The 15219-nt window shown below is 33.7% G+C and overlaps 1 protein-coding gene across 7 annotated transcripts in view; it reads left to right on the plus strand.

Moving 5' to 3' along the window:
• Nucleotides 1–15219, plus strand: part of LOC6578051 (neuronal acetylcholine receptor subunit alpha-7) — a 129814-nt gene that overhangs the window by 92101 nt on the left and 22494 nt on the right. For 4 of the 7 annotated variants that reach the window (XM_032729444.2, XM_032729443.2, XM_032729442.2 and 1 more), the window contains exons 4-5: nucleotides 262–306; nucleotides 11448–11557. In XM_032729444.2, the coding sequence (XP_032585335.1) occupies nucleotides 262–306; nucleotides 11448–11557 (155 nt within the window). Of the gene's footprint in view, nucleotides 1–261; nucleotides 307–7437; nucleotides 7483–11447; nucleotides 11558–15219 lie in introns of all 7 variants that reach the window. The other 3 variants (XM_032729440.2, XM_032729441.2, XM_044009276.1) reach the window with 1 other exon arrangement.

A 15219-nucleotide genomic window follows, 5' to 3' on the forward strand; every position in this document is an offset into this window, starting at 1 on the left:
AAATAAATTTTTATTTAATATTTATAAAATAATTTTAATTTCATGTATAATCCTTTTATTTTTACGAAAAGAATCGTAGGACTTCCGTAATATTTACTCTACTGTTTTAAATATATTCTCTTTGATAAATTCAACATATATTTAAGCAGTTTGGACATGCCGCGACGGTATCTCAATTTTTGTCTTAAAAAAAAAAAAAAAAAAAAAAAAAAAAAAAAATCTGAAACATTTTTCAATAATGAGTTCTTGCGTTTTTTATAGGACGAAAAGAATCAGATTCTGACCACAAATGCGTGGTTAAATTTGGTAAGTGACATGTACCAGCCGTCAAATTTGTCTAGCACCTGTTTGTCTGCCTAGGGTCTTACGTTCGTACACAGTTTCAGTTTGATTTGCTTTGACTTATGATTTCTGATTTACAATGAGCAATAGTGAGTGACCAACAGTAAACACAAGCATATTTTATTTCGAATACATTTGCGTTTGTCTTTCGAAACCGTCTTTTATCAAATATGTGTTGTCTCGATATGTGTGTGGAAAGAACTATATACAAATATTATATTTAAAATCAACAGAAACTTATTTGCTGTAATACACCGTTCATATATACATATATATATTGTTGTTAGTGCAAATCTGCAGTCACTTTAATTAAAAGCAAACGATAATAAAAATAATCAAAGCTAAAACGAACCCAAATACTAAAAAATAAATAAATATCTAACAAACCAGCTCGCATCTTAAAATTGAAACTCTGCTAGCCTGCTTGAGCCATAAACAATATTTGATTTATAGGCTTCTCCGCTTGCCCATATTGCATATGCATTCAAGGGCCTTGTTAAATTGGCATAAATTGCCAGAGAGCACTCCACTCATAAGCCCAAACAAATAAATCAAGTGAGAAGATGTGCGAGAGTCTTCAGTGCCCCAGCTTATACCACGTATATGGCCACATGTTGATGAGCTCCAATATTGGGCTCTAACTAGCCAGGGACTAAGTCCGAAAATAGTCCTGGACTCTATTCATTTGTATTTTATTTTTAGATTAACCAGCATCGCGTCTTTAGATAAAAAGAAATCAGCTTAGTCGATCGAAAATCGGCAGACATCTGGCTTATTGCGAGACCTACAACCTGCAACCCACCTACAGGGTATTCATGCGCACAAAAATAAAATTGATGTACCAATACTTTTACGGTCTGATTGTGGCATCACCTGAAACAGAGTGCGATTGATCGAATAAAAAATAAAATTGAACCCTTTTCAATAAAAATTAATAGAGCATTTTTTCTGCAAGATTTATGACAGCAACAAATAATTTCCCATTTTTGCAGAGCTGATTTTGAATGCCTTTATTTTGGTTGTGCTTAGAAACTGAAACCTGAAAAACTAATAACAATAAATGCTGACAAAGAGCTAAAATGAAAAACGTGATTAAATCAAAACTGCATCATTGTTGCATATGCACAAAGCAAAAAAAAAAAAAAAAATAAACAAAACAAACAACTTTTAACTAAAACAATTATTAATAAAAACCATTATAGCAGCGTGTCTAGGCGTTTTTTATTGACGTTGTCTTTGTGTGATTTACATATAAATATCTATATATATGGTTTTTTAAATGTGTCTACCTATACATTACTTGACTTTTTTCATTTCAATAAATGTTTTTACCCACGCGACATTGTTTGCCATTTGGGGTTTTTTTTTTTTTTTTTTTTTTTTTTTTTGGTTTTGGTCTGTTGTGCCACATGTTTTCTCACACAAATTAAATTAACACATGAAAATCCAATTTAATTAAATGACAGTCTGAATTAAAAAATCAGTAATTATATGCACATATGTGCATATGTATAGTATATATACTGAAATATATGTATGTATATGTAATTCAATGCGCTTAAAGTGTTGTTAGCCTGCGGCAGAAGTGATGAAAATATTTATGCATTTATTTTAAAAAATAACACTCAATCTATTACAGAATATTACGTTAATGAAACGTGCTCGGCTTTAATGAATTTTTGTAATTATATTTAAATTGGCTTTCAAAAATAATTTGAAAACAAAAAATAAAAATAATTGTTATGCAATAGACGTAAATCCAAAATATTTCTTTAGAATTTTTATAATAAGGGGTTAAAATCTCTAAAGATAGACTTTCAAAATTTAGAACAATTTACTGCTAACAAATATTATATATATATATATATTCGTGGAATTCAATGAATTATATAACAATAGGGTTTGATACGAATATCAAGTTGGGGGTTTCTTAACCAAGAAGTTGACTTTAATTTAACAAACTCTCTGAATCCAAGCGTATAAACAAAACTTTGATGTTATATCTGAAGCAGCTAGTATATGTCCTTCAGCAAGCCTGTTTTGACAGAGGATACCGTAAGATTTCTGCTGAAGTGACAAAAGTCTTGTCGTTATTTAAGACTCTAACTAGTAACCTGCTTACGAAATTCTAAACTCTAGCTCAAATGTCTAGCCAACAGCCAGTTATGATCAGCCTGTTATTATTCTCAAATAATTAATTGATACCATTTGCTATAGAATTTTTGATTTGTAGCTTAGTTTTATTAAATCCCATTAGGGCGAACGACGCTTGGTATGACAGTAAATGCTTCGCTCTCGAGTTGATTGCTCACAAATAATGTAGAAAAGGATAATTTAGGGATTACACAGATATATATGCCAGTCGAGTGCTTGGAAAGCAGACAAACAACTTGTGTTAAGCGCATTAGAGACGGAGTAAACCTTTACATTAAATACGCATTTAATTTCAAATTAATTATCATAAACGCTACTGCAAAACCTCGTGTTAATTTAGACAAATTCCATATTTTCGTGCGTGTGTATGTGTGTGTATGTATGTATTTACTAACCAAATCAACTACTACAAATGTATCAATTGCAGATTATGTTTGAACTATTTAATTATTGCTGGGTACATGTCATAAAACGTTTACGAACAACTGAGTAAAAGACAACAAGAAAATGTTTAAATCAATCAATATAAGAAGAAGCCATGCATGTTGCTTAAAAATATAAACTAAACTAAACTCGAATCTAACTAAACTTCTAAACTAGGCATACTCTCTTATATCCAAAAACAAACAATACCTAAAAACCGAAGAGAAACTGTTCCTTGATCGATTTGGCTTTAATGTGTGCAGCAAGAAATTTTAATTAATGCAGCTAAATTAATTTATTTATTTCACGCATAGGCATTTGCATTTTGATAGCCACACAGTTGATTTATGCACTGAATTGCGATTGATGCATTGATAGAAAAGCCGCAACGCGCGTTTTGTTCATTTCCAAACACCATTAATTATTTACCCCAACTGCAGCCTTATGAATTTTTAGCCCTGACATTTTCACCTTTCACCCTGGCCGCATTGTCAATTACGCTAATTAGTTTACAAATAATTAATAGCTTACCCTCGCCCAAGCCGCTGCATATGGAGCTGCTCGAACTCACCGACTAAGCAAATGAGCTAACTAAAATGATTATCAACAAATATCTCACATACAGGAAACAAGCTTGTTTATAGTCCAAGAGCTTAAAGCTCGATGTGAACTATGCAGTCGCAGACCGAGTCTAAAGTAAAAGCTCACAAATACACTGACATTCGATACTAATATATGCAGCCTTTGAAAGTGATTCGAGAAGTCGAGAGTGATTTATCCCGGATTCGAAATTATGATAAATATATGCATATACAGTATAAGTCCTAGATAGCTTCAATTAATTGTCCACATAGAAATGAGTTTGAATTTTCGCCATACATACATATATGTTTAATTTGGCATACTATATGAAAGACAACAAAAACAGAAAACCACTGGAAAAAGCATTTCAAGTGTCCATGGTCTCTCGCCACGTGCTCAGTGGCTGCCAAGGTTTTTGCTTGATCTCCTCTTTTTTCTATCAACTTTTCCCATGTTGCTTGATGATGATGATGCTGATGCTGATGGTGATGGTGCCTTAAACATCGGTGGCCCAGGCATGTCAGTCAGCCAGTCGGTCATACGTCCATCCGTCCAGATGCAACCAGACACCAGGAGGAGCACATGGTAAAGTGTCATTGGCAAAATTACAGCTGTACGTTCCGAGGCGTACGTGAGGCGGTCTTGAACTCTCAAGTGTCAGAGGCCACCTCTTTGGCATGCCATTAAAATGCACATTGTGTGCGGCTGAACAGCCGAGAAGCCGAGAAGGGAACAGGCGCAGTGCAGGCAACATCAAAATTTAAGAAATAAAGTCATTAGCATTTTTCGCCTAACACCAGGAGCATTAACTAACCTCGCTCTCTCTCCCCCTCTCTCTCGCTCTCTGTCTCTCTCTCACTTGCACTCCTTGGTCTTAATAAGTTGCCACACAAAAGCCCAGCAAATGACTGGCCATAGAAATGTGTCAAAAGGAAATGTCTAAGGGTATTCAAGGCATGAGCAAGCCTCAAGTGCAACGAGCACTAGAAAGGTCCTTAAGCTGCTAATAGCAGCTAGTTAGCTTAGTAGCCAATGTCAAAGGCTTACGGCGCAACACTGCAAAAACAAAGTCTGGGCCCACAGAGGAGGGGGAGCTGTATAATAAATACATTGGTTTATTTGAAAATATATTATTCAATAGGCTAGAAATTGTTCCCTGAATTGCTGATTTTATGCTATCTTTAAAAACTGATCACATTTTTTGGCTGTTAACTTTTGAAGCTCTACCTTTGCTACATATGTATGTTTCGAACGTGCATTAAATATAATGGCTATTATTTTGTTTTTCGCTTGCAGAGCTTATTACAGCAAGCCCTTAGCTTAATTCCAATTTTATGAACGTTTGCTACACAACATGCAACAATTTGGGGCAGAGCCAAACTGCGCGCACTTATCACACACTTATTTGCCGTGGCATTAGCAGCGGCGGGTGGGACAGCGGATAGCAGCTGCCAAGGCTAACAAACTTTGTCCTTGAACAGTTTCAGTTCGCACAGAGACCAGACATGTGTAGGTAGGCGTGTAGTAAACCCCATTCATAAGCAAGTTTTCAGGCAACATTTATCATGAAAGACGGTGGCTAAGCATATGTACATATATATATTTATACCGATATATGTATACATATATATATGTTCCAGTTGGATCTGGCTGCTGGGGCAATTGTTGGCTCATTAGAAACTCATTTAAAAACAATTTGGCACGTTAATGCAAAATAAATCTATAAGCTTATGCAGGCAATGACAACGTGCTCGACGAGCTGCGACATTAAACTCCATGACAACTTTCACTAAAGCTTACATTATGTACAAAACGTAAGCGTATGTATACAATATACTTACATATGTCTCAGTGTGTGTGTATGTGTACGGTCTGTGAAGTATATATGTACAGGGTATACATAAAAAGAGAGCAGTGCGAGCATTTAATGCAAATGTCATTTGTTGCAAATGATGTCTTCAACTCGAGCAAATTGCGTTAAGCAAAAACGCTAAGACTGAAATGGCGACAGCCGAATACCCTAAGTTATGCTGATATATGCAGTCATATGTACAGTGAGCTAGTATAAAATGGATCGAAGATACTTTAGAAATATTTTTGACATACTCTTGAATAATATTTAATGTAATTCAAGATGAATTCCTACATAAATAAACTTTAATTCAGAGAGTATATTAGTAAAACTAAAATTTACTAAACCTTCATCTCCAGTTCCTAAGCATTTATCTTTACTTAAGGTTTTTAGAAAAGGGAAAGCATTAAAGAAAAAGCATATATATGTTGATATAGCAAAAATATATGTGTAAGCATTTATATATATTAGTATGCGACGATGTTGGCTTCCTCGACATTTTCCACACACACTCCAAGACGTGTCACAGCTGTGTTTGACTGTGTGAGTGTGTGGGTGTCTTTTTGTGTGTATTTTTGTGTTTTTTGGCGAGGAAGAGCGCTTAGTAAACTGCCTGTCATAAACATGAAATTTGCACAAAACCGCCATTTTTATAAGGTGTCAAAAGCAAATATCGCATAACACATATCACAGGCGCATGCATATATAGACGTTATGGCATTTGCTGATGTCGAAAGGAAGTGCTGCGCATATTGGCTTACCAAAAACGTTAAGTGGCACCCTTGCCCCCCTTGCCCTCCTTCTCACTCTCAAAGAGTGGGTGGAACCACCCTGCATATCATTACAAAGTATCCTGCCAGGTCGGGAAGAGCCCAGGCCCTTCCCTTGTCGAGGGAGCCCCCTCAATACCCCAACACCTTGTATCTTTTAATGGCTCAAGTCGTTATTGCAGCTGCTGTCAGGCACTAACTGGGCCAAAATGTTGCCCTTGTTGTTGTTTTACCATTTTTGCCATTTTGGCCCTCTCCGTTTCATTTTTTGGTTTTTTGTTTTTCGTTTTTCGTCTTTAGTTTGCACTGGCAAGTTATTAATGACAGAAGTCACCTCGGCGCTGAGGCTTTCATATGCAGATGTCAGGCAAATGAAAAGCCACGGAATGGAGCAAGGCGTAGTAGCAGGAGATGGAGGGGGTGGCGCAGCCTGCTCTGCATCGAAAGCGAAGCAGCTTGAATTACATATTAAATTTTAGTATGCACACACTGATACACAGACGGACGTTTGACAGACTGTCTGTCCACTTTTGACTGACAATGGGCCAGCATGAAATATCTTTAATTAAAATTTGTATAAAGATAAATGGGTTTTGATATCTACAATGGCTAGTTCAAAGTTTTTATTGCACAGACACATGCCCACATCTGATCAAAAGGCAAAGTGAAATGTCGCCTCACAATGAACACACAAAAGGACTCGTCTGACTGCTGACTCCGCTGCCTAACCAGCAGCAAAATTGAGAATTTAGAATTGAGAATTGAGCGCTGAGCCCAAGGACATGGACATGGACAAGCCCTGCTTTGTGTAAGCAAAGTTTTGATAGCTTTTCTATACATTTTGTGCTGTTTGATTAGGTCTTTGTACCAGCGTCAGGCTAATTACACAACTCGTTATTCAATTTCTGAGGGAAAACAGAAGAAACTCGATTCAATTCAAGGCTAGCCAGAAATTTGATTAGCCTTAACTTAAGCTGCTCATAATTTCACGGAATGCACATTGAAGCCAAATCGTGGAACAGAATCGATCAACTGAACACAAACAAGTCTGGCCAAATCCTAAAAACATATAATATAAATGAAAGAGGTACAAAATCTCTTTTAAAACTCGTAAAACAAACAACAAAATATTTATATATATAAACTTTCTATTATCATGCTCTGCTCTTTTTAACTTTATGCCTTTGATTAACTTTTATTTCTCTCCTTTCGTTAATTTTGTTCTTCTTTGGGTTTTATTAATTTCTATTTTGCGTTGATGTAAATAAATTTTATTAAAAAAAAAAAAAAAAAAAAAAACAAATGCGTTTGTAGGACGAGAAAAATCAGCTACTTATAACGAATCTTTGGCTTTCGTTGGTAAGTTTGAACTTAAACTCAAAACTGAATTAAACATACAAATCTTGAATATTGTATTTTATAATAAATAAATCATCTGCTTAAAAATCGTTATCATAAATAGTACAAAAGAGCCCTTTGTTAGCCATGCTGAGCAGCCTTCAAGATGCCTTTGCCTGTTTGTGCCTTGTAAATATTTGAATAAATTGGAGGCGGCCTCGGCTGCTAGGCCTAGCTAATGAAGTGCTTCTTTTGCCTGCCTCATAATTTATACACACACACGGCCATACCCTATGCTGAGTTGTACCAAAAAGCACTCCATGTTTATAGACCCAAACTTCTATGTAAAGTTTCAATTTTTTGGAGATATTCAGCTCCAAAAATAATTCACTTTCTGTATTCTATAGTCCAGTTCTCTCTGGTGCCCAACTTTACACTTTTTGAAATAATGTCTCCCCGTCTCTCTCGCCTTGTCTCTCTAAACAATCAATCAATATCAATGCCAACTTTTTAGCTTGATTGCGTGGCTTAGTACGTGTGTGATAAATTATTTAAACTATATATCTTAAATACAATCAAACTTAATCATAAAACACTTAAATCAATGCGCTTTATTAAATAGATACCTACATTACTACACATAAACTACAAAAAAAAAAAAAAAAAAAGAAGAATCGAACATATTTTAAACTGTTTAACTAGCTAAAGCATAATGCAGTATGATTTCCTATTTTATTCTTCGACTATTTAGTTTTCGAATACATTTTTAAGTAGCTTTCAAATACCTCAAAATACATTGAGTTTTTAGTTTTAGCTGGCCCAGTATAAAATATTTATTTATAGTTTTAATATATAAATATATATATTTTTTAATTTGGCATTTATTATTGAGAGCAACTAAAAACCAAACACATAAACAACAAACAAAACACTCTAAACAACAATAACAACAACCAAAGTGAACAGCAACAACATTTGCATGGATTAAAAGCAAAAACTTCTCGCACAAATTGCATTGTCCGACAAGTCTACGAATTAAACTACAAATCGCATGTCTTAAAATACACATTTTTCATATTTATTTATTTGTTATGATGCATGTGACACGTGTATGTTGTGTGTGATAGGGTGTGTGAGTGTATTTTACATAATTTTTTGCCCTTGAGCTTATGTATATCCCGCATTGGGCTTGATGAAGCTCTCATCAAAAGCCCTGTCAATTTGTGAAATTAATTAAATTATTTATTTAACGCAACGGAACGCCTCTCTCTACGCTTCTCATGCGCATGTTGTATGCGTCCTGTAATTTGTAATTTTCGGTTTTGTCCAGGGCCAAAAGCTTTCAAAATGTGATTCATGCCACGTATTGTTACCATCGTTATTGGTGTTGCTCTTGCTGTTGTTGTTGTTGCCAATTGGCAATTTGATTGATGGCTTATGCGTCATTTATTAACTGACATTTTGAAATGTCCCCAATATGCTCGACAATTCACAGCAACAGTTGTAATTTGAATGTTCTACACCGAGCGACAGCCGACAAATCTACATGATTCGAATGGATCGACTTACCCTTCGCTCACTGAATGTGGGGCAGGAGCTGAGGCAGCGGAAGGGAGTTGAGCTGCGATGGGTTAATCAACGGCTCTGATATTTTATATGACATAGCTAGAACTGTCAGACAGCAGACAGAAAACCAAGTGGAAATTAAGCACCATAAATTTTAATTACCTTTGAAATACACTACAACTGAGAAAGGAAAAAGGAGTGGAGCATTTATTTCCGATTGATTTATCAGAATTTAAATTATCTTTACGTGATGAATGATATGAGGAGCACTTGTAACTGGGGCATGGAATGTGTTTGAATACTCAAAGTATATGTCATAATGCATATTAGAAAAAATTACCACTTGAAAAAGTTACCACTTACCGTTAAATGAGTGAAACTGGAATCTGGAATATCCGCATGTAATATGAGAATCTTTACTATGTAAAGTCAAAAATGAATCAAATAAAATTAGACTAAAATAAGTGAAGCAAAAAATCATTGAGTCATGCCACAATATAAATTATTGACCATTTGAATTCTGGAAAATCGAAAAAAAAAAAAAAAACAAAATATTTATAGCGCGAATCAAAGGGAATTGATACACTACTAGCTGCGAAAAAATCAAAATTAAAAATAATTACAAAGCAGAGCTCTTAATGTATTAAAAACAGTATGCCTTGCAATATAATTTTCGAGTTTCATATTATTGCCCGAAACTAATTGCTATTGCGAAAAGCAAGAAAATCTCACCCGACTCTGCCACAAAATGGCGTAATGCGCGTTCCAAATTGCTGACAGTTCCTAGAGCAGGAGCGGCAGGAGGTCGTTTGCCCGAAAAATTGGTCATATTTCTGTTGCGTGTAGTTAGTGTGTACCGTCATCTGTTTTTACAGCTGTCATAAAACCGCACACAATAACAGCAGTAAAGTAGAAAGTTTTTAAAGCCAAGCAGACGTCGCCTCATGCTATATAAGAGTCATTATATATATATAGATATGAAGTAAAATAAAATAATACATATATGTATATACGACGTATATGTATATGTATAATTTAATGCAATGTCATGGCATATAATTAAATTTTTTGTGATTTAAAAAGGGATTCGCTGCAGCAGGAGGCAGCGAGACAATCGCTTGCTCTAAAAATGCCACAAATATATATATCTCTCAATGTATGTGTGTGTAAATTATAAAGCACAACAGCAGCATCAACCATAATAACTAAGAGGAAAACTAGAGGAAAACTTTGCCGCTTTTATGACAAGAACCACTTGTAGGCGAGGCCACAAAGCTCAAGCGCGAGTTGCAACTTGTTTGGGTTTTTGTGTGCATGTGGCAGCAACAGAGCAACAAGCAGCAGCAGCAGCAGCAGCAGCAGCAACAGCAACAGCAACAGCAACAGCAACAAAGGCAACAACTGCATACAGTTAACCGCAAATGACACAAAGCAGAGCCTAGTCCTGTGCCGCCTCGTGGTGCTCGTCCTGGGGCGAAAAGATAGCGCGACACACGTCAAAACAGTTGGCCACGTCATGTTGCAGGATCAGACAGTCGCATTTAAATGACAACGGCAACAGGCAAAAACCTATATAATGATAATTATATACTAGCTGTCGGCAAAACATTGAGTTATAATATGGACTCTATAAAATTTAAGAGCTCAATTTACTGAATATATACATTACTAACAAGAATAGGAGCTGCTGTTTAGTAGTAGTAAAATGAGATATGATATAGTAGTTAATTGTCCAGAAAGTTATGAGGAAAATTTGAAATCGAAGTATTCCAATATATCTTGAAAAAAATTAAAGGTTGTGTTTCTACAATATTTCCAATAATGTAGAATATATAACATATGACTCTTGTAACATACATATTATATGATAAAATGTTTCAATGAATAGTCTTTTATAAAAATATTCATTTATTTAATGATATATACATACATATATACATATGCCCCACCTGACGTTGAAGAATGTTCACCTACTCCGACTATAATTATAAAAGCTGCAAAAGAGTATTGTAAGAACAGAGTAAAAGTGTGTATGTGTGAGTGTGTGTGTCTTTGAGCATATATATGATAAGACTTAACTAAACTCTTACTCTCAAGTGTGTTTTCTATAAACTAGCTATGTGTTACTATGCATCAGCTCGCCATCTAGTTTAACAGTAACTTAACATTGTTATGCATTACGTGTCTGTTTTATGCATGTGCCCATTGTGAATTAGTTTCATTCGTTACCTTTACTTTACTCTGCATCTACTATATCTATATCTATTCTATCTAGCCTAGTTTCTGTGTGTCTCTTGTCTCACATCATGTTGCTTTATTATTTCAGTTATAGTCATACTGATTGTTTCATTTATGATTAGTATTTAACAATCAGCAAATATTTGATCGGTACTAAAATATTTTGAATGTATAACAAATAGGAATGGAACGACTACAACTTGCGCTGGAATGAAACGGAATATGGAGGCGTCAAAGATCTACGAATTACGCCCAACAAGCTGTGGAAGCCCGACGTGCTAATGTACAATAGGTAAGTGGGTCCAAGTACAGTTCGAATTTCGGACTTACTAATTCAATATAACAATGGATAAACGGATAAACAATAAACTATTAGAAATCAAAGTTACATTTTGATTATGCGCTCTATACTTAGTAATATACATCTTACAAGTTCTCTAGGTATATAACATGAAATTGATATTTTAAAGACCCAAATATATCACAATCTTATACTTTTCAACACTATATAATTCATATATTATAAATGCAATGGTAAGTGTGTATAACTGTTTTAGTTAAGCCCCAGCTAGAGGATAGCTGCCAATCTCATAAACTCTATACATATCTAATATTTTATTCTAGCAAAGTTTTCGTTCCGTATTATATTATAAACTAATTTTATTGTAGTTGGTTTGTGCACTTTAGTTGTAAATTAAATATATATATTTGTTGAGTTGCTTTCTTTTAATATTACAGCCAGTTCGAATTGTAGTCCATAGACTATAGATTGTTCAGCTATAACTTACTTATACCAATATTTTTAAGTTCCTGTACTATGGCCTTTCTAAATGGAGCAATGGAATTTAAAAAAATGCATTACAAATATCAAATTAATAAAATTAGTTATCTGCATGCCTAACCAAATGAATAGAACTGATAGAAATAAGGAGAAATACTATATCACTTCAGAACGGCTCTCTCTTTCTAACCGAAAAATCTTGAATTCTACAATGGAAAACCATTTAAGTAAAGCTCAAATATATATGAATTATTTCCAGATTCATCAAGTAATTAATTCATAATTCAGCCTCATTGGTTATCTTCAAGTGATAACAGATATACTGTAGAATGTTCCATTCGACCCAGGTATATATGCTTGGACTTGTTGTCTAGTGGAGGATAGAAAACAGCAACCTTTTGTTGGTTCAGGGAGACTATGTGTATTAACTAACATAGGTATGATATTAATAGTCAAGTATATGATAGCGTTGCCACTAACAACGAAAAGCTTTGCCAGATCAACAAGATAATCATAGGGTTAGACAGCTAGGCATTGCTCTACACAAATATACTCGCTTAAGATGTTTTCGTGTACGCAAATCAAGTATTAAGAACAAAACGATTCAATGCTCAGTAAATTTCCAATGCTCCAGCCAAACGAACTGCCCTATAATTAATACTCTGTATGATTTCCATTTCGTAATTATAGCTCAATTTTGTTTATAGTTCACTTTTTGTTTGCTGAAACCGTAAACATATGCTCTATGCAAATACAATATATATGCAATATCCATAAATATCTATAGATAATCCCTGACCTGCTACTATAAGCGTATCATAATCCCACTCGCTATTGTTTGTGTTTATGTCTATTATGAAAGGCAAAGCTAAAATCTAAACATAATCAACTATTTGTGTTTATTTCTATTTGTGTTTCAATGTTACCCAAATAACAAATTTTTAATTTGCTTTTAATGTGTTCTATGTGGCAAAGTCGACTAGACCTAAAAAATAAAACGAAAATATGTTTAATTTTTATTTTAATGATAACAAGAAAATCGTTGTTTACTTCGAATAAGAGTAGTTTACACGCAGTGGTATTCTAGTGGGACTGTACATTGTCAGCTTGCCGTTGATGTGGGCCTCACTTTGTAATTGGATTCGTAATGCTAACCGAAACAAATATATATATATGTCTATATATATATGCAATATATATAATCTGTAACAGCTAATCAAATAATAACAAATTATAAAAACAAAACTTCAATTGATAAAAACGACCGAACTAAATAAAAACTCAGACTAAACTCCTTGAACTCTAAACACATATTGTTTAACCAGAATATTATGCAAGTAGTTTGTTCGAAACAATCGAAAGTTCCCAAATCAAATACTTCCATAAAATCACATATATCCAATTCATGTGATCTGTTCCATTAGCATATTTATATATATATAATGTATAGTTAATGCATACGTAGTACATATATATATATATACTTAGTTTCCAAGCAAAAAAAAAAAAAAAAAAAAACATAGACAATAACCAACATATGAAATTGTTCAACAATATGCTGGTGTAATATTTCTGGTTAGACGTTCAGTACTTGAATTTATTTGGCCAAAACTTAAAAAAGTAAAAAAAAATAAAAATAAAAAACTCAATTGTCGAGAAAAGACAATCAATTTATTTGCATTTGTTTGTAAAAAAAAAAAAAAAAAAAACCAAATCAAAGGCAAAATAGATTTTCAAGTATTGTGCATGAGAAATCAAATCCCTCGTATTAAACAGCAACTAAATAAAAACGCATATATAAATAATACCAATCAACAAAACAAAAAATGAATATATTTATCGAAAAACCTAACATCCATCCTAACCTTAACTAAATGTCAAGTGCCTCAACAAATCTCAATCTCTGCTGCCACTTTAAACTATTGCCATTCCTACACCATTTTGTTATTGCTAAACCCAAATCCCCAACCGAGCCACTAACCACAACATACACCACACCACATATTATATATATACTAACAAAACTATATTAAAAAAAAAAAACAACAACAAACTTCATACTTAAACTACATTCATATTTAAGTCATTACCAAATTACCAAAATTTTAGTTTAGACTAAACTGAATTAACTTAAGCGCAACGACACCAAATCATATTACATTTAAAGGCGAGCGTGAAATATGCCAGCAATATACTTTAATGTTGTGATACGATAAAAAAATATATATACACATAGGATTAAAATAATAATATAAGTTGCTCTGATTGCCGTTGGTTAGGTGAGCTTTCTTTATGAATTTAGGACTAATTTATTTCACTACCTGAAATACCTTTAGAATAAATTCAATTCAGAAAATTGTTTATCAGGAGAGAAAGAAAACTATAAAAAATATTTATAAATATTATTCCAATTTAGTCTTAAAATCAACTTCCTATACAAAAGTAATATTTATATTTAATATAATTCGGATGTCAATATATTCCTCCTCTATGGAGACAACATAAATCTCTCTCCCTCTCTCTCTCTATATATATATATCTCTTTCTATATATATACATATATATATCTCTCTAAATTTATCTCTTTCCATAAATATATATCTCTCTCTTGCTCTCTCTTTCTTATCCTTATGTAGTAGACAACTCTATTCATTACTCCTCACATTCAACCTACCTTAAGTAAGCTTTGCTTTCGTGCCTGTTCATGGCTGAACTACAAATCAAATATTTCAGTAAAACGTGCTCAATTATTTACGTCTGCATAAAGTTGAGCGTTTTTTATTCCCAATAGTTATTCCTATTTCGCTCTGCTTTACTCTTGCGGTTCTCCCTATTTCTTGCTCTCTTTTTTGTTGGACAGCTCATCAAAGAATTGTACGCTGGATGCTTAAATTCCAATCACGCTCGAGATGCAGACAAACTTTTGCCTAATTCACGTATCAATCACTTAACAATAAGTACAAATTTTTGCGCTAAACTTTATTTTCATTTGCCGTCACTTAGCCCATCAACTCAAACATATTTAAAGAACAAATAAACTCTCTGTAATCCCAAAATATAAATAAAAAACCTAACTATATCTTACTTATATCTATGTGTATGGATGTATTTACTGTATGTATGTGTGTGTGCTTAAATTATATACTTAGAAATAAAAAAATCAACGTTAATTA

The sequence above is a fragment of the Drosophila mojavensis genome, unplaced genomic scaffold, assembly GCF_018153725.1.
Source record: "Drosophila mojavensis isolate 15081-1352.22 unplaced genomic scaffold, ASM1815372v1 contig_49, whole genome shotgun sequence".
NCBI lineage: Eukaryota > Metazoa > Arthropoda > Insecta > Diptera > Drosophilidae > Drosophila > Drosophila mojavensis.